Source organism: Perognathus longimembris, chromosome 8, assembly GCF_023159225.1.
Source record: "Perognathus longimembris pacificus isolate PPM17 chromosome 8, ASM2315922v1, whole genome shotgun sequence".
Lineage (NCBI taxonomy): Eukaryota > Metazoa > Chordata > Mammalia > Rodentia > Heteromyidae > Perognathus > Perognathus longimembris.
In genome coordinates this window covers 68,215,751-68,241,709 of record NC_063168.1, presented here as the reverse complement: position 1 = coordinate 68,241,709, position 25,959 = coordinate 68,215,751, and the positions used below count along the sequence as shown (strand labels likewise).

The 25,959-nt window shown below is 37.0% G+C and overlaps 1 protein-coding gene across 1 annotated transcript; it reads left to right on the top strand.

Moving 5' to 3' along the window:
- Positions 1-34: 34 nt before the first annotated feature.
- Positions 35-25,959, top strand: Gen1 (GEN1 Holliday junction 5' flap endonuclease). The gene is made up of 14 exons (XM_048353393.1): positions 35-183; positions 4,917-5,099; positions 5,747-5,933; positions 8,099-8,275; positions 10,516-10,626; positions 12,449-12,522; positions 15,484-15,575; positions 16,863-17,013; positions 17,757-17,793; positions 17,880-17,960; positions 18,761-18,891; positions 21,094-21,155; positions 22,633-22,776; positions 24,173-25,959. The coding sequence occupies exons 2-14, from the start codon at positions 4,939-4,941 to the stop codon at positions 25,477-25,479; spliced, it is 2,715 nt and encodes a 904-aa protein (XP_048209350.1). The 5' UTR covers positions 35-183; positions 4,917-4,938; the 3' UTR covers positions 25,480-25,959.

The window sequence follows — 25,959 nt, the reverse complement described above, 5'->3', positions numbered from 1 at the left end:
CGGAAGAGGCGGGGATTGTGGCGAGGGCGCGGAATTCGAAAGTCTTCCGGGCGCTCAGCGCTTGGGACCCGAGTTGTGTTATTTGCTTGTTGTCTGGGTTTAAGAAAATTCGGAAAGTTGGAGGCAGCTAGTTAGACTTCAGGCCCAACTAAATAACGAAGCCAAGCGGGAAGGGCTGTCCGGGTAAGTCCTGCGGGACGGAGGAGACCTCAGCCGCCCCGGTCCTTCCTTGCCTTCCTCCGAAGGCCTGCAGTTAGGGGGGAACTCGGTGCGGGCGTCCGGGTGGCGCCCGACCGCCTTCAGCTTCTCCTAAAAATGCCCTCCGAGGCTTCATCCTTAGTGCACAACCTGAGCCAAGACGTCCGACCCTCTCGGCTCCACCTTCTCAGGCCTGGCCTGGAACTGGCTCTGCGAATTACTACTTACTGCCCGCCCAGGTCGCCAGAAAATTCACCTGCCACCCTGCGCCCTGCCCGCTTTCCCGAGGCTGCTGGGTCCCGATGGTCCTTCCCTGTGCTCCCTGGGATCGAATCCCACGCCTTGCTAAAGGTCCTCCGGGCCAGCCTTCCCCGGTGCCCGAAACACGACCTGGTGGGCTCCTCTCCTTGTTAAAGGTTGCAGATAGTCAATACTTCCCTTACAAATAATTTGGGTCGTGGTGTCATCCTTTCATCTTCCCCCGCGCTAATCCATAGTGTACACCCCTTTTAAAGAATGCCGAACCCGGGAAGTTCCTAGGCGTCGGTTTCCGATCACTTTAATTCCCTATACAGCCCTTCATAACTACGCCGACTGTATTCAGTGACTTACCTTTCCTCCGTACTCCCAGATCTTCTTCCTGCCTGGGGAATCAAAGCGTTATGAAAGCCCTGGCCTCCCATTTACTGAACTCTACCATTCAAGGGCACTTTTATGTCTGGAAGTAATGAAATATAATCACATATAAAAAGGAAGCCAAACGCATGTACGGATTGCCATGCACTAATTTAAAGTTCGGTAAAAATGAAAATCGGGCCCTTCTCAGTTCAGAAACCAGTGGGGAGCACAGCGGGGAGACCCTTGCTTAGATAAGGCTTCTCTTTGCGGGGGAGTGGTAGGACACCTTTTGTCTTTTTGCTCCTCCCACATTTTGCTCTGCTTTTCTGGCCCTGCTGTCTGACAATAGGGATATGCAAAATCGTTTTTTCCCCCTCACCAGGTCTTTAAATGGAATCTCCCATCGTATCTCCAGCATCTAGGAGCATTTCTAATACATAATAATATGGTTAAGTAATAAGCTTTCAAGTTTAAAGTACATTTATGTAAAAAACAACTAATTTTAAAAAGCAGCATTACTTAGTGAAATTATGTGATAAATCATATACAATAAATACAGCCTGGCACTGATAGGAAGTTTACACCATTTGTCAGTCTGTATATGAAAGTGTAGCCATCTAAATGAAAATTAGGAAATATAGGTGTTCGGTCCCATTTTGTTAAACTATGATTTTTTGCTCAACATTAAATTAGAAAACTTGTCTCAATAAAATGCACGTTTTTGCATAAATCAAGCTACCGACTTTACGTCCTTTAAATTTGATTCATTAGTGGAATTAGCAAGGCACTGTGCTTTTCTCACCTCATTCAGTTTTATAATTAACCAATAAAAGCTTATTAGCTTTTAAGGAAGTTTAAGGAGCATGAGTTGATTTATGGACACCATATGGTCACATCAAAGGTTTGTTTGTGTTTTAACTTGAAATGCATTCTTAAACCCTTTAAGTAGAAATTTATGTTTTTTCTACCAAACGATGGTTTCTGAACTAAGAGTAATATCTTTTATTCCAACCTACCAAAATTGTTCTGGAGATTCAAGACTTATTAGGATCTTATAAGTCATTTGGTCTAATAATCTGACTTTGAAGAAAGGTTAAATGTCTTTCCAAGGTCAGTCAGTTATGTATCCAAGAGCACATCCCTAGGCTGTCTACTACTCTTCATGAAATTGAAGCCATCGGTAGGTTATGAAGCTAATTTGCTATGTTTTATTCTGACTTGGTTGACTCATGTACATGTTTTTGTGTCACAATGAAATTCTGAAGCATTGTGAATATGCTGAGAGACACATTTATATGTGATATGTATTGATTGCATGATCATATTGATATCAATAAAGTTATTTTATTATGAAAGATTTGGTTGAGGGGGCTGGAAATATGGCCTAGTGGCAAGAGTACTTGCCTCCTATACATGAAGCCCTGGGTTCGATCCCTCAGCTCCACATATATAGAAAAGGTTGTGGCTCAAATTAGCAGAGTGCTAGCCTGAGCAAAAAGAAGCCAGGGATAGTGCTCAGGCCCTGAGTTCAAGCCCCAGGACTGGCAAAAAAAAAAAAAAAGATTTGGTTGGTTGAGTAGGAACTTACCCTATACCACAGTACAGAAACTTCAGTTTTCACCCTATTAAGGAAATACAAAACCAAACAAAGTTATGTATTGGTTTTGGTGGCTTTAAAAGACATAGTATTTTTAGATTTAACTTCATGCTGAGCTATTTTCAAGTAATCTCATCTTGTGGTTGATGATCTCATAAAAGAATCCTTGTTCTCTCAATGTAGTTTGTTATTTTATAAGCTGTTGTTTTCTGTGCCTTTTAGGAATTTTATGTGTTTTCATGGTGTTAGCCACTGCTATGTAATATCATTGCAGAAAAATGACTGCTGCAAACAAAATGTGACAAAGGAGGAAAAGCAATGATGGAACCATAGATCTTGGATAGAACTCATGATGTCTCTAGCTAGACTGGCAAGATATCTCAGAGTCCTCTTTTTTTCTGGTCATTTTTAGGATAGAGTCTTGCTTCCTACCCAGGACCCATAATTTGCTTTTAGGCTTCCATTGTTGCTAGGACTGTTGACACTTGCCCCCTCTACCAACTTCCCTTTTATGGAGACAGAGTCTCATGGACTTTTCTGCCTGGGCTGGCCTGGTACCACAGTCTTCCCCACCTCAGCCTCCCGTGTAGGTTGTGATGCCAGGCACAGTGCTATACCCAGCTATGGCATGAGAACAAGTCTCGTGAATTTTTTTCTACCCAGGTTGGCCTCAAACCACATCCTTTTGTTCTCAACCTCCTCAGCAGTTAGTGTTACAGAAGTGAGCGACTGGTGCCTGAGCTTGTACTTTGAGATACTATTGTGCTCTTATAAGTGATCTTCAAAAAGAACGTGTATTTTTAATTTACATGCATTTTTAAACTTAGGTTGTAGGTATGTGAATGGTAATCCTAAAAGTAGTATTTTAAGAGAACACATTATTTTGGATTATAGGCATGAGCCACGGGGCACCTGGCTCTTCTTTACATTCTTAAGCTGCAATCATGCCTAATATATAACTTTTGTACCTGTTTTCATTACACCCCATATACCTATGATTTTATTTTGAGTCTTGGAGAGTATTTTTTCATCAGTACATATGGTTCTCTACGGACACTCTATGGTCCTCTGTGGACACTTAGTTCTTCCTACTATCTTACTATGATAAGCAATGCTACAGTGAATATTTACATAATGTCCATCTGCACACCTCTAATAACATACCTTAAAATAGATTTCTAGGAAAAATGGCTATGTCAGAAGACATTTGGATTTAAATTTGGCCATAACAGTTATGGTCACATTTAAATGAAATTAGGTGAGTTGTGATAATGTTCTTTCAGAGAGCAGAACTTTTTTGTTAAGTATTCCATTATCCATTATGAATGACAAATGAAAGCAAAACTAAGAACAGATTTGTTTCCTAATGCTTTTTAAAAATTAAATTTAATTTTATTGTTAAGGTGAAGTACAAAGGGTTTTACAGTTACATACGTAAGGTAGTGAGTACTTTAAAGATCTTATTTCCTTTCATATGAATGTCTTAGAAATCCTGTGTCTCCCCTGTTATAGATTAACCACAATGTTTTGAAATAACTGAATCTGTGCCACAGTGTTAAACTCAACCAGAACTTGATGTGAAAGACAATGTTGTTACTGGGCCAGATTAACTACTGGATACTTGTTTGTGTTTAAATCTGCATATTTTTCTTTGTAAAGTGACATAGTATATTTTTGTACACTTAATAAAAAATGAGTGCACAAGATGATAACTGATACTGGTCGTTGTAACACTGTATAACTAAAATCAAAGGAACACACAGGGCTGGGAATGTGGTAGAGTGCTTGCCTAGCATGCACCAAGCCCTGGGTTTGATTCCTCAGCACCACATAAACAGAAAAGGCTGGAAGTGGTGCTGTGGCTCAAGAGGTAGAGTGCTAGCCTTGAGCAAAAAGAAGGCAGGGACAGTGCTCAGGCCCTGAGTCAAAGCCCCAGGACAGGCAAACACATAAACACACACATACACACACACACACACACACACACACACACACACACACACACACACAGAGCGAGAAAGAGAGAGAGAGAAAATTACAGATAGCAACACTTGGAGCACTTGTCTTCCCTTTACAATGTGAGAATATTTAGATGATTCTGATAAAGGAAAAGATAATACAGTAGTTTTTACTCAAAAGGATTCGAATAACAATCTGATACTGTGTTTATCTAGTCATACTTGAACTTTATGGTAAATGTTGCACATGTCTGACAAATAATTACAAATGAAAAGCATGTAGATGTTTAATATTGTAAAGTTAGCCTGTAGAAAATATCTAAATAGTTGACAACAGACTTGAAGACAGCTAATAGCTGGGAAAGAGTGGTTCTTACTTTTTAAAAAAATATTTTGGGTGTTTTTGATTAATTTCAAAATGCGGACTAATAAACTGGGAGCACCTCCTCTGAATTTTCCTGAATGTTCTCTTGATTATAATATATTGTTTGAATTCCTGCTTTGACCTTCTGGGTTTAACTTTTTTTTTAATATTTTGGGAAAAGTGTGTTGCAGATAATCACCAGCATGGGAGTGAATGATTTGTGGCCAATTTTGGAGCCTGTTAAGCAACACATCCATCTGCAGAATCTTGGTGGGAAAACCATTGCAGTCGATCTGAGTCTCTGGGTATGCGAGGCACAGACAGTCAAAAAAATGATTGGAACTGTCGTGAAGCCTCACCTCAGGTATAAAAACGTTCTTAGAACATGGATGTATGCTTGCAAACACAGTCTTGGTGTCTTGTTTTTACTTTAAGTTTACTTCTCTTTTGTTAAACTATATTTCATACATCTAGGTCTGCCCTTTTTTTGTACTAATGACTTACAGATTTGTACATCTTAGTCTGTGAGACGCAGATCCATATCTGTCTCCTACTTAACATAACCACTAGAGCGCTTCCATTAGTAAAAGGTAGGATTTTGAGAGCCATTGTCTCCCTGTTTTGCCTCTACCCCACATCCAATCCATCAAGTCCTGCCAGTTTTTCTTGTAAAATATACTTTGGGTTTACAAACTTCTTTCCGTATCCTTAGTCCTTGCCAAACTCATTTCTAATTTGTACTGCTGAAACAACTTCTTTTCTTTATCCCTTTCTCTGCTACTGGCTTGCTCTTCCAGTAGAAACTGGAACAGCAACAAGAATAGTTATAAACCTCCTTTGCTTCAAAATGTCTAGTGGTTTTTCCCAGCATGTAAAATCAAATCCTAATTACTTGTCATTGCATGTAATAGGTTTTATACTAGTTGATTGTTCTCAACGTTTGGTAATACTGCTATTTGGACTTTGGTCGTCAGTGTGATGATTCACATATCATTAATTTCTGTATTTCAGGAACTTATTTTTTCGTATTTCATATTTAACTCAAATGGATGTGAAGCTAGTTTTCGTTATGGAAGGGAAGCCACCACAGCTGAAAGCTGATGTCATAAGCAAGAGGAATCAGATGCGTTATGGGACTTCTGGAAAAATGTGCTTTCAGAAAACAGGGCGATCACATTTCAAATCAGTCTTGAAAGAGGTGGGCTTGTGTATTCAGTTAATTCTGATTTGAATTGTAGAACACACTGAACTCTGAAATTTGTAAATTTTAATACCTATTAACTGTGCTGTAACAAGAAGAATAGGCAAAAAGAGTTATGTTTTAGAGTAAAACTGACCTGAGCTCAGTCCTGGCCTCTGGCATCGAGGATTTGTATCAGAGGCAGAACTTTTACTTATCAGATGCACAGTTCTTACTCCGAATACTTTGCTGGAATGTCATCAAAATAAGAGAAAATGTCTCTAAATAATCAGTACATCTGTAGCCAACTAAGCCCACCGGGGTCCTTTTCTCACAGGAACTTGGAACTCCTGCACTGGTGTCAACTGCAGCCCCCTGGGTGGTATATAGGATATCGGCATGCTTTTTGTATGGGATGACCTCAGCAATCTTGGAGACGGTATCTCAAATGCATGTTCATGTCTAATCTCACACTCTCTCCTATCTATGCTCCAGACAGGCAGTGTCCGTATAATGATGTGCGTCCGTACAAGGCCACAGCATAAAGAATATGTGGTTGAAGCCTTATGCAGGCCAAGTTCAATCACTTTAATCGTGCTCACCAATGAATCTTGCCTCGTATCTTCCCCCAACAACCCCCCCCAAAAAAGTATTACATAACGAAGAGACTTCAGTCATTTTATCCTTCGTAACATAGGTTCCCAGAATGTATGAGATCTCAATTCCTACTTCCCCCATTAAAATTTTGTGATAGTTTACCTATAGAATATATACTTGACTTAGGGCTTATGACTTTTAAAGTGAGAGTTACGGACTGCCAGTATCTCACACCTATAATCCTAGCTACTCAGGAAGCTGAGATGTGAAGATAGTGATTAGAAAGAAAGAAGTAAACCTCAGCAAGAAAGTCTAAGACTCTGACCACCAATTAAATGTAGAGCTCAAGTGTTAGGTGCCAGACTTGAGTTAAAAATCTAACAGATAGCACCGAGGCCCTAAGTTACCCATACCAGCGTGCTCATACACACACACAGACACAGACACACAGAGTAATTGTCATATTATTTGTAATATTATAGTAATATTTTTGTAGATTAAGAAATCAACTAAAATTATGTATGTTTATATATCTACTTAGATGCATACATATTTATATATGTATATATAATTGGTATATATGTATGTATCTAATTAGCATATGATTTTAGTTGATTGTATGTACATATGTATAACTAAAACTATAGAAAAATATTAATTTGTTTCTTTTCAAATGTGTTTTTAAAGATTTGCTATAATACTACACAAATAATTTTTATTGTGGGCTTTTTGCTTAACATATCATGCATAAATCCTAGTTGTCACTTTCTTTTCAAATATAACTTGTAGTGGTTGGTTAACTTGTGTCAAGCTGGAAATCTTTCCAAAGACTGTATGTATCATTTCTACTTTAGTTTACTACCCATGAACTTAACAATTACAGTGCACCCATAAGAACTTTGAGTGGTAAATTTATCTTTGTGTCATGCAAAAACAAAGGTATTTCAGTTAGCACATGTTGACCTTTAAATCATGAGATTAAATATCTAACCTGTTTCTAGTTTTCAGTCCTTCCTTAGGTCTCTTACATCTCTCTTAAGATCATTTTTGTTTTGTGCAAAGTCTTTGCGCATTAATTATACAAACCTTATATTCTCCTTGAATTCATTTCAACTTTTCATTTCAATTTTAGTTTAAAACATATACTTTAAAAGGCATTTCCTAAACTTAAAAGACGTTAGAGTTACTTTTTTCCTCGCTGAAATGTCTAATTTCCATCCTTATGTATTTTTTTAAATGTGGGTTTAAGTACCGAATGTCCCACCTAATAATTGCCAGTAGCTGAAGTAAGCATCCAAGCTGCACTCTATTTAAAATTGGCACCGAAGTAATCCAACACCGATGTGTCAACAACTCTTTTGTCTCATCTCTGTCCCTACCCACTATCCCACTCCTCCATCATTTTACAACAAATCCCATCCGTAATTCTGTTAATGTTCAAGATCTTATTATCACTCTCTACAGGATGACTCTGAAAATAAAAAAAAAGAAAGAAAGAAAGAAAATAGCATAGCCACAGTGTGCTGAATACAGAAATAAGTGAAGCACTGGAGAAGTTAATGTCTGGCACCTACTTTTTGTTTCAGTGCCTTGCTATGCTGGAATGCCTGGGGATCCCCTGGGTGCAAGCTGCCGGGGAAGCAGAGGCTATGTGTGCTTACCTCAACGCTGCTGGCCATGTAGACGGCTGCCTGACCAATGACGGGGACGCCTTTCTCTACGGAGCCCACACTGTTTACAGGAATTTCACTATGAACACAAAGGTATTTTGTGTTTTCTATCTCGCGCCATCATTTACTTGCATTATTTTTTTTTTATGATAATGCAAGTTCTAAACTGGAGGACTCGTGCTTACTCGATAGGTGCTCTACCTGCGAGGTGGCTCTTCAGCACTTTTTGTGATGGTTTTTGTGACAGGGTCTTGCTTGCTTCCCTGCCTAAACATGCTGCTCCTGGATTGCAATCCACTTACTTTTGGGCTTCCTCTCTAGCTGGGGTAACAAAGGCTCTCCACCATGCTTACCTTCTGTTGAGATAGAGTCTTGCAAATAGCCTGTTATTACAGGTGTGAGCCACCAACACTCAGCTGCAAGTTACCTTTGTCAAAGGGCTGATTAGCCTAGTAGAATAGACCCACTCTAGTAAGGGACCACCTGACTAGCAAGCCTTCAGTTCAAACGCCAGTATTGCCATGTAGAGAAAGGGACTAAAGTCAAATGTGTGTAAAATACTGACCATAACGCTTGCCAAATAGCAGTTGCTAAATAAAATGTTTACTGTTAATGAATTATACAGTAATTGCTTCTTACTCATTTCATGTAGAGATAAAGATCTTGGAAGTTTTGGCCATAAGTAAGTTACAAGTATTCTGAAGAGCTACATTATTAAGCTCATTTCAGCGTTAGTCATTATAGGCAGGTATGAAAACGTTATGTTGCCCCTCACTAATTTGTACTTTTTTGTGATTTTTACATGTAATTTAAAAATAAATTCAAAAATAAAAGAAGAACATTGACACATAGTTTATCCTCCTCAAAATGCAACTTGTCTACCAGACTGGACTTTTTTCTTTTCACATTTTTGAACTCTAAATCAGTTTCATCAACACATCACACAATTGTATCTGAAGTATATTGCGTTGACCAAGAGCTACCAATTTCACTATTTTATGCTCAAAAACATCTCCAAATAGGCAAGGGAAAAAATAACAAAAAATTTAAGAAAAAAAACAAAACCCATGCACTCCTAGAGGAATGATTAAATACTCTATAGTTACAGTACAGGGGAACCTGTGCCTAGATATCTCATGGAAGATAGCCAGGCAGACCCTACCTCCAGACAAACAATACTGTTATCCTCTTCAGATTCTAAGAGTGTCCCCACTGGGAACACCACCTCCGTGTCACTGGGATTCATCACTCAGCTGTCAGTTTAAAGACAGTATAAGTGCTGTCATAAAAGATACTTAGACATATTGCTGGGGAAAATATTGCAATATTTTATTTGATTCCTCTTTTTGTAGAGTTAATTCAGTATTATGATGTGTGGAAGAAAGTTTTTTTTTTTTTTTTTTTTTTTTTTGCCAGTCCTGGGCCTTGGACTCAGGGCCTGAGCACTGTCCCTGGCTTCCTCCCGCTCAAGGCTAGCACTCTGCCACTTGAGCCACAGCGCCGCTTCTGGCCGTTTTCTGTATATGTGGTGCTGGGGAATCGAACCTAGGGCCTCGTGTATCCGAGGCAGGCACTCTTGCCACTAGGCTATATCCCCAGCCCCTGAAGAAAGTTTTTTGAAGAACATGCACCAAGCTAAAAATAATGAACTTAGGTAATGTGATAATTACAGGGAATGTTTATTTCCTGTTATACATATTACATATCATATCTTTAAGGCACCAAAGAACAATTCAAGAGAAAAAAATTACCCCATATGGTTTATTTTAAGCCAGTTTTTTGAAGCTCTGGCTGTCTATTGGAATGCCATAATGAAATGTGAAGATTCTAGGGATGGAAATAAATTTCCTATTTAAATTTTTAGAAATAAAAATGTAAAGAGCCAGGTACAAAGGCTCATACTTATAAGCCTAACTCCCTAGGAGGCTGCTATTTCATAGGGTGCGGTTCCAGGCCAAAAACTAAAAAACAAAAAACCCCAGCCCATAGACCCCTTTCGTGCAATAAAACCTGGATGTGATGGCACACAAATCTGTACAAATCTGAGGATTCTACTCCAGACTCATCCTAAACAGAAGTCCCTGTTCAAAAATGACAAAGACAAAATGTGTGTGGATGGGAAGTGGGACTAGGCTCAAGTCATAGAGTCCCTGCCTAGCAATTATAAAGCGGTGATTTCAAGCTGCAGTATCACTGGTAGGGAGATGATAGACAAACAGGCAGGCAAGCACACAGTTAACACAACCTAACCTTGGCAGATGTTTTTGTAATGTTTAATGAACTAGCACATGCTGCCTTTTGAGGATTGACTAAATGTGTACTCTTTTTTTTAGGACCCACATGTTGACTGTTACACAATGTCATCTATCAAGAGTAAACTAGGTCTGGACAGAGATGCTCTAGTTGGACTAGCTGTACTTCTCGGTTGTGATTATCTTCCAAAGGCAAGCAGAAGTCATAGTCACTTACTTTTTATAGTGTGCTTTTCTGTTATCTTGCATGCTGTACAAATATGCATATAATATGATTACAAATGTATAAATCTAATCTTTTAAGATGAAAGTTTAAATATAGTAAAGTAATCAGGAACTAAAATAATCAGCACTTCAGACCCTGTTTAAAATCTGATTTGTGATTCTGAATATTATATACAAACATAGAATAATAAGTAGTACCACAGCTAGAATCTTAGTAAGCCACTACCCTAGAAGCTGACACATTCAAGTGTGACTATACTTTCAGAGAAAGACAGGAATTGCACTTGTTACATTGTTCTAGTACTAGTTTCTGTTCTTGTTTTGTGTATTTTTTAGTTTTCCGTTTCCATTGTAGCTTCCCAGTTATGCATATACCCAATGTATTATTACTGTTGCTAAGCAACATGATTATTGGAGTGAGCCATTTACAATGCCTTTCAACATTGTATTGGGTTTTGTTTATGAAAGCATTTTGTTAATGGCCTTAGTTTAGTTCTCTCTCTCTCCACATATACACTTACACACACACACACACACACACACACACACACACACACACACGAGAAGTTCAAAGAAGAGCAGCATATAATTTTTTTTTCTCTTAGGCTAGGAGAAATGAAAACATAGGAGGATATAAAATCATTATCCCTGATTTCTAACTTAAGTCTTCCATGGCTAGATATAGAAGCCAGGTTTTTTTTCAAGTTAGTAAGCAAAGAAAGCAGGAGGAAAGAAACCTGTAACTACCACACACCATTTTGTTGTAATTCTTGTAAAGTAAAAGACCCTTATGTTTCTAGGTAATTGTATCATAAATAAAATCTAGAATCAGCTGAATTTAAGAACTTTGCTAACTTGAAATCAGCTTTAGTACAGAAATATTTACGTAATTCTTAAGCTTTTGATTTTTTTGACCTTTTGAATCCTAATTAAGCACTTTTCTTAAATAGTTTTAATATTGTGCCTCTATCAGGCTTTGCTTTGAGATGTAGTGAAATACTAATACAAGGTTGATACTCGAAATGCCTAACAACTGACATGTCAGAGGTAAAATCGAGAGAGAAGAACCTTCAGGCAGCCTCTACTGTGCCATGCACTATATTTTCAGCAGCTACCTTCTGGATGTATGTAGAATAGTGGTAGGCACCCAGAGGGCATGGCCATTCACTATGCACTTAGCAGTTTGGAAGTATTTACAGTGATAACAGTATTAACAGTGATAAGTCTATTCTTCACACACAGCCGTTAAATAGTAACCCAGCTAGTAAGAGCATATTCATAAACCTTGATTGGAACAGAAGATTCTATTTAAACCAGAAATTGTGGCATGAATTTGTGCTTACATGTAAGCATTTTAGGCCTTGGTAATTCACATTTCACTTAATAACTTGGGCATCTGTCTTTTGACATCAAGGTCTATAAATATTGAGGGTTCAAAATTTAAATGAGCTTGATTTCCCTGATTTAAACATAACACAAAGTTAGGACGCAATAAAATATTATGGCAAAATAAGCAAATGCCCCCCAAAATTACATTCCTGTCCTCACCAGGGTGAACTATGTCAGGGAGTTGGCATATAGCTCTCAGTCCCACAGATAGACAAATCCCACCAACCTCCTGTGCCATTTCATGTTACACAGAGCCATGGATCGTATACATTTTTCCTGTCATTGGCAATGCCATTTCATTTGTTGTTTGGGCTGAATAATCTTCCATTATATTTATGAGCTACCCTTTTGCCATTCCCTAGGTCTTAACATTTGAATTTGTTTTTCTGCTTTGTGAAAGGGAATCCCTGGAGTTGGAAAAGAACAAGCATTAAAACTTATACAGATTTTAGAAGGGCAAAGTTTGCTTCAGAGGTGACTACAACATTTTTTATTCTTCTTGAGTTTAATAGTGAATATTACAAAAATTATTGTGCATTCCAGGAAAAGGGGTTTGTGTTTTTAAACTGTTCTATGTTTTGACTTCAAATAATTTATTTATTTTGATGTTTTCCAAAGGAAGAGAATAGATATGTTCTAATCCATATGGAATATATATGCATATACATATGTAATATATGTATATACAATAACATGTATATGATATGTGTAGAATAACACTTTTTGTAAGCATGTTATCAGCTCATGAAATATAATTAGTGTGGTGTCAAATGAATATATTTATGGTTATTTATAATCATAGGCATTTTGCCACAGGATTTTTAGATTATTTTAACATGTTAAAATTAATTTTATATTGAAAATCTTATATATTTACTTTTTAATAAATGAAGTGTACATATAGCCTGCTGCAATTTTTATTTACATATATTGTTATTTTTTGGTAATTTGACAGAGGTAAAAATCTCAAGGACTTTTCCTGCCCAGGCTGTCTTCAAACTTCTATCCTCAGATCTGAGCCTCCCACATAATTAGGAGGAATAATCAGGAAGATGTGATTAAAGCTTTTACTTTACTTTAGTATGGTGGTGCACACATATGACCCTGACCACTTGAAAGGTGGCGATTAATAAGGGAGAGTTGTAGATCAGGGCTAGGCAGGCAATAGTTAGCAAGACCTCATCTCTGCCAGGGACGTGGGGATAGTGGCTTACATCTGTGAGGCCAACTATGTGAGAGGCATGGGTAGGGGTCAGGATTGAAGCCAAGGTCAGTTCTGGGCACTAACAGGAGACCCTATCTGGAAGAATAATTAAAACAAGAAGGACTGGAGGCATGAGTTTAGTGGAACTAGCAAGCATGAGACACGAGTTCAAATGCTAGTACTGACAAAAAATAAATTTGTTTTCACTTTGGACTGTTCTGCAGCTACACATTTAGTAATGCACTAATTAGGATGATTTTTTTCATGTTTGTGCACTTGAACTTGGGGCCTGGTGGTTTTGCTTAGCTTTTTCCACTCAAGGCTGATACTCCACCACTTGATTCATACCTCTGCTTCTGGTCTTTTGCTGGTTACTTGGAGATAAGTGTCTCAAGGACATTTCTGCCCAGCTGGCTTCAAATCATGATTCTCTGATCTCATCTTCCTCAGTAGTTAAGATTATAGGCATGAGCCACCAGTGTCTGGCTTCATTATAATTGACTTGAGCTCTACAATGCAAGCTAGTTAAAAATACAGATTTTATTGAAATTTATAAGCTATGCTATTTACTCTTAAAATTACATTAATACTTACTTGCTGAAAGCAATGGTTTATGCAGATTAATACAGGATATTTAGGATGGTATAGGATGAATAAGTAAAACAGGAGACTGGAAATCTTGGCTCCAGGTTTGGAATGGCGAATATCTTGAAAGAAATGCTAAGTGACAGAAATGAAAATGGAATACTTAGGAAAGATCCCCTGCAGTCTTTCCTATAATGCTCTTGACAGACATCAGACTTAAGTCCATTACTATCCATGACTGTTGTGCCAAATGAGGAGAGAAAGGTGGACTTTGTCATACAGGTGAATAAGGGAACGATTTGAAACCTGGGAACAAGGGGCTGGGAGAATGGCCTAGTGGCAAGAGCGCTTGCCTCGTATAGATGAAGCCCTGGGTTCGATTCCTCAGCAGCACATATATAGAAAACGGCCAGAAGAGGCGCTGTGGCTCAAGTGGTAGAGTGCTAGCCTTGAGCAAAAAGAAGCCAGGGACAGTGCTCAGGCCCTGAGTTCAAGCCCCAGGACTGGCAAAAAAAAAAAACAAAAAACAAAACAAAACTGGGAAGAATAATAAAAAAGGGGGAAAGCAAGCAAATATTGTGCTCGGCTACCTGCAAGACACATTATAGTTTCAACAAGTTTGTATTTTTTGGCAGTGTTTAGTATTTGTTAACACCTGAAAACAATAAAATTACATTCTTTCTAGATTACCTATTATGTACTTTTTATTGCCTTAGACAAGTTTCCCATAGTTTTTAATTTTCGGGCCTCTATTATTTATTTAGAAGCAATTAATGTGAATTTTTAAGAATGCTTGTATTTGCGCTGGTAGTAAATGAAATTCCAGCAACTAAATAATTATTCTTGTCACTAGATGTTACCCAATGAACTCGAGCTATACATAAAATCTTCCATTAAATAAGTAGTGTTTTACTATTTGTGCTAGAGACAGAAATGATTATTTTAAGTGATCCAGATTTTTGCCGGTGGTGGTCATCGTGGGCCTTGAACTTGGGGCCTGGGTGCTGCCCCTGATCTCTTTTGCTCAAGGCTAATAGTGCTCTACCACTTTGAACCACAACTGCACTTCTAGTTGGAAATAAGAATCTCACAGACTTTTCTTCCCAGGCTGTCTTTGAACTATGATCCTTCAGAGTTCAGCCTTCTGAGTAGCTAGGATTACAGGTGTAAGCCACCAGCTCCTGGCTTGAGATTCAGATTTTTAAAGGTTTTAAACTAGAAGCTTAGCATTTGATTTGGCTTTATATGTTACTCTTTACTCTCATTTCTAATATAGAAAAAATGTTAATTTATACAGTTTGTCTTATATTCTGGCACAGAGAGATAAAAATTAGATATTCAGATCATTCTCTCCAGATAATGCTACCTAATAAGCTTCTTTAAAAAGCTGGGTGAATGTATTAGATATAAATTTATACATACACCCATACGTCCCCACATTCTCTTACAAATTCTACTCTGTCATTGGGACCATGTCCCAAAACTTGTGACTATGGCTTTTCCCAAGCTAGGCTATCAAATTGATCTACACTGAAGGGAAAATAATTTGATGGGTTAAAATGGAATAGAATTGACTGACACTTGCTTATGAACATGGCATTTTTATGACCTAGCTTCTTTTTTTTATTAAACATTTTCTACTAAAGGTTTAATCAGTGGAATGAAAAATCTTGTTATGCTACTTCACAACCACTAGTCGCTAAAAAACTGGCTCATTGTTCTGTGTGCTCCCACCCAGGTAAGCAGACCTGGAGAATCACTCGTGTATTAGACTGACCCCCTTGGTCCCAACAGTCCCCACTGAACTTTTTCATACCTTTATATACACTGTGAGGTCTTTTAAATGGTCCTGTCCACTATAGAGAATGCCTTTTAGTTAGGCGTTGTGTTATATCCACTTTGTTGCATGAAATAATGTGATTAAAATGATAAAACTTTGAAATCCAATTACTTAGATCTTAATATTATCATGAACATTACAAACTCATTTTAGGAAAAACAAACGGGTCTTAGGGGAAAATGAAACCATTCCATTTCCTTTTTACCAGTGGTTTATATTTACATTCTTATAAGATTTTTTTGTCATATAATATGCTTTCAAGTGGGTGTAAAAATAATGACTTAAAACTAATTTCTCATGCACATTTGTTCTTATTGGAAATACATTGGGTCTTCCTTATTCTTGGCAAAACAGAGATATCATTGGACATGTATTGGGTCAAAAATGCCTTTCCCTCCCAAAAAAGATTAGGAGATCATGTTGGATCAACTCTTAAAGGAAGTTTAACTGTGTTTGTATCTCCTAATATGTTTTTGTTAACATTGCTAAATTATAAATTAAGTCCTTCAAGAAAGTTGGTGTCTTTATACATAAAATACCATTCTATATTTTCTATGACCTTACAAGTGACAAGTCTTTGGTCATACCAAGTATTGCACTCTTCCATATCTCAAAACAATATTGAAGGTTATCACATTTGCTTTTAAAGGAAACTTGCCGCTCCCCCCCCCCCCGCACACACACCTGTTCTACAGTCATATTCTGTTCATGTCCCAGGCACAGTTTAAAAATAACTGTACACACAACTCAGTCACATCCTGGCAGAGGTAATTAACTGGCATATACTTTTAACATTCTCCTTTAAAACAGTCATGAATTTTTCTAGTAAGTGAACCCTTTACTATTAGTTTGAGCTTTCTAGTATGTGATAGTACATGTGCCAGAAAGTTCTCCCATTACTGATTATTAATAAATGTGTCATTCCAGATTACAAACTTAAACTGTCAAAGGAAAGAGTAATTTTGAAAGGTGTCATGTGATAGTAATAAGATCTACTTTATCTCAAGAATTACTGTTAGCATGCGTTACACTATTCAATCTAAGTATGTTGAAACCTTTATACCAAACACTGCCCTGGGCAGTATGAATGTTTTGAAATTTTAGATAGTGGCAAAATAAAAATGAAAGCAAGCTTTTGTAAGATAATTGTAAAAAGCAGTGATACTTCTTCCTGTCTCCAAAAAGGTTCACCGAAGGATCATGAACGTAATGGCTGCAAATTTTGCAAAAGTGATAGATACTGTGAACCCCACGACTATGAATACATCTGTCCTTGTGAGTGGCACCAGTCAGAATATGATAGGCAACTGCATGGAGTAGAGAACAATATTATGAAGTAAGTTTAAGGACCGTTTTTTTCTGGCATGAACTCTGTCGTTGCATTGTTTGCGCATTAAATCTCCCCACACGTTTTGCGTATTCTTTTCTTGGTTCTATTTTTTAAATCCAGCCATGTATAATAATTTAATAGTCGTTGAGAGTAGCCTCATGACTGTTTAAGATGCCGTATATGAAGTCAAGTGCAGTGGCTCACACCTGTAATCCTAACTATTCAGGAGGCTGAACATTGGGAGGATTGAGGTTGAAGGCCAGTCCAGGCAAAAAGTTAGCAAGGCGTCTCCCTATCCAGTGAGTGTACAAACCTGTCCTCCTCCCAGCCACAAAGGAAGCTGAGATCAGATGGCTTGTGGTCCCAGGCCAGCCCAGGCAAAGAAAGCCATGAAATTGTATTTCAATAGAAAAAGCTGGACATCCCTGTCATGATACCATCTATGACAGGGGACCTAAAACCAATCTCAGTCCTAGAAAGTTCCCTGGCTCTGTCTCAAAGTAATGAGTACTAAAAAGAGTTAAAGGATAGCTCCGTGTAGAATGCTTGCCTAGAAGCATAGGGTCCTGAGTTTAGAATCTATTTCTACTCCCAAAACCCAGGAACAATACAGTACATGAATATTTCTGTGAAATGAAGAAGCGATTGGGTGAGGTTATTTCAGGGTCTGTGTAAAGTTGCTTGATTTAGTAGCAAAGTATATATAATGTGTATATTATTAGTAGTAATTATATATAATTAATCTTCAGGAAAGCGTGCCGTTGTGAGGGATTTCCATTCCATGAGGTAATGCTGTTATTCAATTGCATGTTTCTTTCACAAAATTTTTAGAAGTGTTAAGTCCTGATGTTCATTTATTTTTTTTTAACTAGGTTATTCAAGAATTCCTTGTGAACAAAGATAAATTGGTGAAGGTTATCCAGTACCAAAGACCTGACTTATTACTGTTTCAGGTATCGGAAAGTAAACCCTTCCTTGGTAATACACAGTTAGCTACCAGAAAGATTGGAAAAGAAATTTACTTCGATTAGTTCAAGAGGAGGTAATTTAGCAATTAAGACACGCAGCTATTGTTTAGCCATATGTTTTCATCATTTATGTCTTTATTCCTCTGCCACACAATGGCCATACTTTAAAGTCTACACCATAAAGTGCTGGAAGGAAGTATAATTTACAAAATGAGATAAATTTGAAGAGTCACATAGTAAATGAAATCCAATGACCATGGATATCTATTGTCATTAAAATAGAAATAATTACCTGGCTCTTACAGCCACCATGAGGATTAAAATAGATGACTTATGTTAACCTAACAGTAGTTAGGAGCACAGAGAAGTCCAGTAAATTGTATGTACTTGCTGTTTACCTCCACCATCAGCCACAGTAATGCTGTATTAGTAGCAACCAACACATATTGAACACTTGAAAACTACTATCATATTAAATAAATTACTTTTCTCACAATCTATGGCCTAGGTTATATTGTATTCTTTTTATATAGACAGGGAAAACGAGTCTGTAAGAGAGATAAGGAATGTGCAACATCTAGAAAATGTGCTAGTATTAAAACCAAGAAGTCTTTCAGCAGCATCATTATATAATACTTTCTCTTTAGGACGCTTCTTGCTTTTTCTGGAAATGTTCTCATTAATACTGCTTCAGTGTTAATTCAGAAGGCAAAACTAGTATCGCCAGAGAGTACTATTTGTCTACAATAAATTTTTTTTCTAAATCTTGTTTATTTTATTTATAGAGATTTACTCTTGAAAAAATGGAGTGGCCAAATCACTATGCCTGTGAGAAACTATTGGTGCTTTTGACCCGCTATGACATGATGGAAAGAAAACTTGGTAGAAAGAACTCTAGTCAACTACAGCCAGTCCGGTAATATGACTTCGAGAATTATGTAATTCAGACTCCATGTTTCCATTTGAGAACTTGAGGATGTGAAATATTCTGAATGTCTCTTCATTGTGGGTTATGTAGCTCTGAGTGTTTTCAAGGTGGAGGGAAGGCCAACTGGGATATTGGAAGCATATTCAGGGCACACAGGGCAACCTAGAAAGGCATACTCTGGTACGTAGTAATTAGAGATTATGCAAATAAAGGCATATAAGAAGGCTTAACAAGTTAACTATTTCTATAAACCAGAAAAGGAACAAAAGACTAAAGTATAGGAAGGGACAGAAATAAAGTTTTGGATTCAGAACAGCAGCAGTATCAAAGTGATAAATCATCAAAGGTTGAAAGATAAGCAGAAATCGAAAGTGCAAGTTTGATGAAAGTGGGTTTCTTTCTTAGTGAGGCTATCTCATAGGCTACTCCTAGTAGAGGCTGGGATAGTTAAGTAAAACACTAATCATAGCTTACTGGAAAAACTCAACATGGGCTAGAGATAGAAGTGAGGACAGAGATAAATTGCCAGAGGATAAAAAACAAACACATTGAATATGAAGAAATCCAATAGTTCAGCAAACAGCAATTGCATCATGAGTTCATTCCAGATGAAATTTGTTTATAAAGCAGTCAGTGTTCTGAGGAGAGTTTTTATTTGAGGGAAGAGGAAACATTTTCAAAATGTCCAATGAATGAAGACAAATCCATTTTTAAAAAAATGAAATTATAAAGCAAAGATGGAAACATTTTAAATAAATGAATGTAAAAACAACTATTAGAAAGAAAAAGAACTCCTAAGAGAACCAGTTGTTTAAATAAAAAGCAATATATGGGACTCCCGCAGTTGAAGCATAGTGCTGATCAAATCAGAGAAGAGGCATCTTAAAGACTCAGATAAAAACCTCTTGAGAATGTTTGACTTGGATAATAGTTTATTTCCAGTCTATTTCTAGAAGCTGACAGATTGGCTTGTTAATTGTTATTTTTGCTAGCACAAATTTGTTGTATGGGAAGTGGTGCTCACTATGGTATTTCCATACAGCATGTATGGAATTCCATTCAATCCCTCCCTCCATTCTTTTTCATTCTTAAAACTTTGTCAACAAGTTCCATTGTTCTGTTTTCATGAATGCATATAGTATGAGAAGTAACTTTTGAAGAGTTCATATCTGAGTTTTCCAAAATGTAAGGCAAAATGTTCTTAGACCAAATCATACTCCCAAGCATAAGGTACAGTAAACAAATCCCTGTAGATATTAGATATTCAATGTTGATATTGTAGATATTAAACATAAGGCAAAAACATTAGAAAGTACCAAACCAGGGAAGCAAGAATTTACAATTTGGGAAAAAAAAAAAAAGAAAACACAAACTAAGACTTATGAATCAATCAGCCAAAATATAGCAGTAGTCACAGTAAATGTAAATGGATTAAACTTATCTATTAAAATACTGATATTAGATGAGAAAAGTTGAGCAGTATTATGTTTATAAGGAACAGGCAGAGCAGTGCTTTACAACATTTGAATGCTACACAGTCTTCAAAAACAGATTGGAGATGATTTATTGGCAGATGTTTACCAAAGCAATGAAACCAAGTAGACTTTAAAACAAAAATCATTCCAGAAAAGATTATTATATATTAATATTCTGGTATTAATATGCAGTATATCGTTTGTATATTATGATGTTATTATTACTATGTAATAATAAAAGGAGCAATCACTGAGAAAGCCTCACATGACATACTGTACATCTAACAAAAACATTACTCTTTGAAGCCAGGCACAGGTGACTCACACATATAATCCTAACTATGCAGAAGGCTGAGATCTGAAGATTGCAGTTCAGAGCCAACCTGGGCAGAGAAGTCTGTGAGACTGATCTCCATTTAACTACTCAGAAAAAGTTGGAAGTGGTGCTGTTGCTCAAATGGGAGAGTACTATCCTTGAACAAAAGAAGTTTAGAGACTGCACGCAGGCCTGGAAGAGTTCAAGCCTTAGGACTGGCACCAAAAAAGAAAAAATTTTAAACTCTTGAATAAACTACTTACAGACATAACTGGGCAGTAATTCGTTATATTTTTACTGGAATAAAAGGCTAATGTAAAATGAATTATTCAGTCTATAATTCAAAATTCCTGATAACCTCATGCAGTTAGACCTCAGTGGATAACTTTTATCTTTCAGGATTGTTAAGTCCCGAATCAGAAATGGAGTCCATTGCTTTGAAATAGAGTGGGAAAAGCCTGGTATGTAATCACTGTGAGCAAAATCTTTTCTTTACAAAATTTGATCATATATATAAAGTCTATACACTATCAGTTCCTTCATTTACTCATGTTTTAGTAAAAAAAAAAAAAGATCTTGACTGGTAGTAAATACGATAAACTTTAAATGATTGTGTTTAACTTTTCTTTTGTAATAATTAGGAAAGTAATACCCAAAGGGTTTTGACTTACATTTCTTAAGAAAAGCTTTCTACAAATGGTCTGTCTGGTGATCAGATTTCATGTACAACTGGATTTAGAGCAATCAAGTCTGCTAAATGGTAGCTAGATTACTCTTTCTCTTTACTCTGTTTAGTTCATGTTAGTTCATGAGAATTTATAATTATATATGTATATATACATATATATCTTTCATTTTTGCTACACAGAGAGATACTTTGAGCTCTTACTGAGTTCCCAACTAGAGGGAAGTAAAACACAGATAATTTAAAATGGAAACGGATAAACTCATTTCTGTTTGGCTTTGAAATTAATGAATTGAAGGGTAAATTTGTTCAAGTCTATTGTAGTGAGCTTTGAAGATTAAAATTATAAAGAATTAGATAAAGCAATCTAGGCAATAACAGGAAGATAGGAAACTGGAGGATTTTGAAATATTGGCACAGTTCCACTAACTAAAATGTATCTTCAGGATAGAAACAGATTTAGCCAGCTTGACAGTGTGTCTTCCCTATCTGACACCCCTTCATCCTTTGGAGCTTTCCTCTAAGGGAGGAAATATACCTCGAGCTAGCATAGGAAACATGTTCAGATCACGTGATTTCTATTTTTTATGCTTTATACATTTTTTATCTTCATTATAACTTGGCTTCTCATACTTTTTTTACTCCACATGTAGAAAAACACAAAAATCTAACCATGCACTTACATACATATCATAGTGTCAATTTATACCTGACATTCTTGTTTGGGGTTTTCAGATTCTTATCAACCCAGTAAGATTGAGAATATCCTCCATAGATTGTTCAGGAAGACTCGGGGTATAGCTCAGCGATAGAGCATTTTTCTAACTCCCACTTGGTTCCATCGCCAGTGCCATAAACCATAAGAAAGGAAAAAAAAGAGAGAGACTATCTCTAAAATAGCATTCTAGGAAATTGTAGTCTTTTGAATGTCCCATTCAATGCTATTCTTTTCAGAAGCTGTCACTTAAGAAACCAATCTCTTTCTTACTGGAGTTTTAACTCTTCTTCGACACACCTGTATCCAAAGAAAGTATTTTTCTTTTTATGCTCAAAGCTGCTACTGCCGTCTCTGAAAGAAGAGAAGTTAAAACTAACTTGAAGGAATCTCCTTTTAATTCCCACTAAGCAAAAAAATAAATTCCTTACTACCATAAACAGACTATTAGATAAATGATGTTACAAAGCAAAATCTGCAGTTTGTGGATGATTTAGTTAAATTTATTGGTAAATATTTTTTCATTTTGATCTTTTAGAACATTATGCTATAGAAGAAAAACAACCCGGAGAACTGGGTCTACTTACAGTTGAAGAAGAATCACTATTTCAGGCAGCCTATCCGGAGATCGTTGCTCTTTACCAAAAACAAAAACTGGAAGTTAAAGGGAAGAAACAAAGAAGTAAGTATTGGGCTGGCTAGCTATGTATATACCACACATATCGGGGTTACAGAAGTTCTATCTTTTCTGTTGAGTCTATCTTATCTAAATTTTGGCGAGCGTTCTATGAAATGCAGAGGAAAGAGTATGATATTCTTCCTTATCTTCATGAACTTTTCATATATATGTATATATATGTGTATGTGTGTGTGTATGTGTATATACATACTGATGACTTTTAAACTTCATCTATTTACAGTGCTAGGCAAGCACCCTCGCATTGTGCTATATCCCTAATACCCTCAGCCTCACTATAATTCCTTTTATAACTAAGCTAAGTGTACACTGTTTGGCTCCATGTCTACTCACTTAACCGGGTATTAATAATAATATTTACCAACTTCAAAGCAAAATATGACATTTTTGAGTGAGGGACACAGCTCAATAATCATTGTTTCCAGAGGAAAATGTTTGACAACTTTTCTAAGAATGCACTGAAGGGGAATACAAGCAAAAGTAGCTACTATAGGTTTCTTATCTGGACTCATCATTTTTTTAACATATATTTTTATTATCAAACTGAATTACAGAGAGGTTACAGTTTCATACATTAGGCATTGGATACATTTCTTGTACTGTTTGCTACCTCGTCCCTCATTCCCCCCTCCCCTCTCCCCCTTTCCCACACCCCCCATGAGTTGTTCAGTTGTTCAGTAAATTTTCACCAAACAGTTTGTAAGTATTGCTTTTTTTTTTTGGCCAGTCCTGGCCTTGGACTCAGGGCCTGAGCACTGTCCCTGGCTTCTTCCCGCTCAAGGCTAGCACTCTGCCACTTGAGCCACAGCGCCGCTTCTGGCCGTTTTCTGCATATGTGGTGCTGGGGAATCGAACCTAGGGCCTCTTGTATCCGAGGCAGGCACTCTTGCCACTAGGCTATATCCCCAGCCCTGTAAGTATTGCTTTTGTAGTTGTTTGTCTTTTTCTACCCTGTGTCTCTCAATTTTGGTATTCCCTTCCAATTTCCTAGTTCTAATACCAGTATACCCGGTTTCCAATATACTCAGATAAGACACAGAGATAGTGTAGGTACAACCACAGGAAGGTGATACAGGAATATCATCAATAATAGAGGCTACAGTTACATATGGCACGGTGAAAGTAGTTACAACTGTGATATAACAATTGTTTCCATAACGTGGAGCTCATTTCACTTAGCATCATCTTATGTGTTGGTAAGGGTGTAGCTATTGGGCTTCTGTGATCCTCTGCTGTGACTTGCCTAAACCTGTGTTAATTATTCCCTATGAGGGAGACCATAGAGTCCATGTTTCTTTGGGTCTGGCTCACTTCACTTAGTTTTTAATCTATGTTAAGGAAAAGAAATAACATTAATCAAACTGCCTTTTTTTCTTTTCAGGTATAAAAGTTAAGCCTAAAGAAAACAATTTGCCAGAATCAGATGATTTAAGTGTCCAGTCACTTTTGACTGTAAAACCCACGTGTGAAGTCTTTCCTGAGCAGAATTCCAAGTTAAATTTGGAAATTTCTTCTCATTCTCTATTACCACGGGAGCCGCTTTCTTCCTCCCTGAATAGCTTGCTTTTACCTGAAGATACTCCTTGTTTGAATATACAAGAAAACTTAATACCTTCTCCAAGGCTTTTCATTACAGAGCCAAATAAAGATGCTAATAAGTCTCTAATTTCAGAATCTAATCAACTCAATACTTCATCTCATAGTGTATCTGTGATTACTAATCTACACTTGAGCACCATTGACTGGGAAGGTACTTCTTTTAGTAATTCTCCAGCTAATCAAAGGGCTGCGTTCTCTCACAACTTAAAACCAAAACTTCAATCAGAGGTATTAGCCATCTCTCATGGCTTTGAAAATATCCCAGAACAATTTCTGTGCGAGTCAGAGAAGAGCACTGCAAACAATCAGGTGTTGGGTGGGGATCTTCAGAAGACTAGTCCTGAAGAGCATCTTCTTTCTGGTGTTGCTAATTTGTATCTTCAGGATTTGCCTTTAAAGGAACGAATAAAAATGAAATTATCATATCCTCCAAGCAATGCACAACCAGATATGGGCCTCAAAACTGTATCCTTACCAAAGGAAAAAGAATTACCCAGGGCTAATCATAATTCTGCTTGTCCATTGCATCGTTCAAAGGATCTTGTAGGAAGTCAGTTGCAAAATGAATCCAGTGAAGTTCTAAAAGGAGACCGGCTGTTTCAGGAGAAATGTAAGATGAATACTTCTCTACCATTTTCTGCCAATAACCTACTAGTAAAGACCTCCAGTGTTCACATCGGGCCACCAAGCACCGCTTTAGATCACAGGAGAAAGGTTGACAAGCAAACCACTAAGAAAATTGTGAAGAGCAGTGTTTGCCTTGACAAATACTCTTCTGATGAAGAAAGTGGCCCAGTGTTTTGGAAGGCAAAAAACACAACTCAAAAAGTAAAGCACAGTACTCAGAAACATAATCCCCAATTGAGAGAAAGTGGCTACAACAAGTCTAGCAATCCCGAAATACATGTTAAAGGAACAGAGTTGCCCTTTGACTCTGATGAAACAGCTAGAAATGAAGAAAACTGTTTCTCAGATCCAGCAAAAAGTTATCAGGGGTTTCTTAAGAAAGACAATGATCCTGAAACTTGTTTGGATAGTCCTCTTCCTTTACGCCAGCGGTTAAAACTAAGGTTCCAAAACACTAAATGAAATTTAAAAGAAATAAACACAACATACTATATTGGTGTTGGCATTAGCAGAAGCATGATATCTAGTGTTTGGTAGAAAAATTAATATGATTTTGTCATGTAACCTCCATTTTAATCAAATTGTAACTTAAAATGTTAAAATAATGCTTTTTAAGGGATGATTCTCTGCAGTGACAACTCCAGATAATGTATTTTAAAGACATTTTTACCATTTAAAAATATGCTTATTGATTATGCTCTAATGCTTAAAAATATTATCTAACAGAAAAAATGTTATCCATTTGTTCAATTTTGCTTTTCCTTCTCCTCTAAAGCATCTGTTTATATCCTACCTTGTTCCCAAGAAGGTAACTCTTCATTATTGTCTTCCTGTGTCTTCTATTATACTGTTGTGTTTTCTCTCTGTGAATAAACCTCTCCCACTTTTGGTGATCTTGTTCACCATGGTGAGGGACAAAATGGAAAAGAGAGGATGATCAAT

Coding starts and splice junctions, on each gene's coding strand:
- Gen1 (XM_048353393.1), top strand. CDS start 4,939: ATGGGAGTGAATGATTTGTGGCCAATTTTGGAGCCTGTTAAGCAACAC. Junction 5,100..5,746: donor GTCGTGAAGCCTCACCTCAG/GTATAAAAACGT, acceptor TCTGTATTTCAG/GAACTTATTTTTTCGTATTT. Junction 17,014..17,756: donor GTAGAGAACAATATTATGAA/GTAAGTTTAAGG, acceptor ATTAATCTTCAG/GAAAGCGTGCCGTTGTGAGG.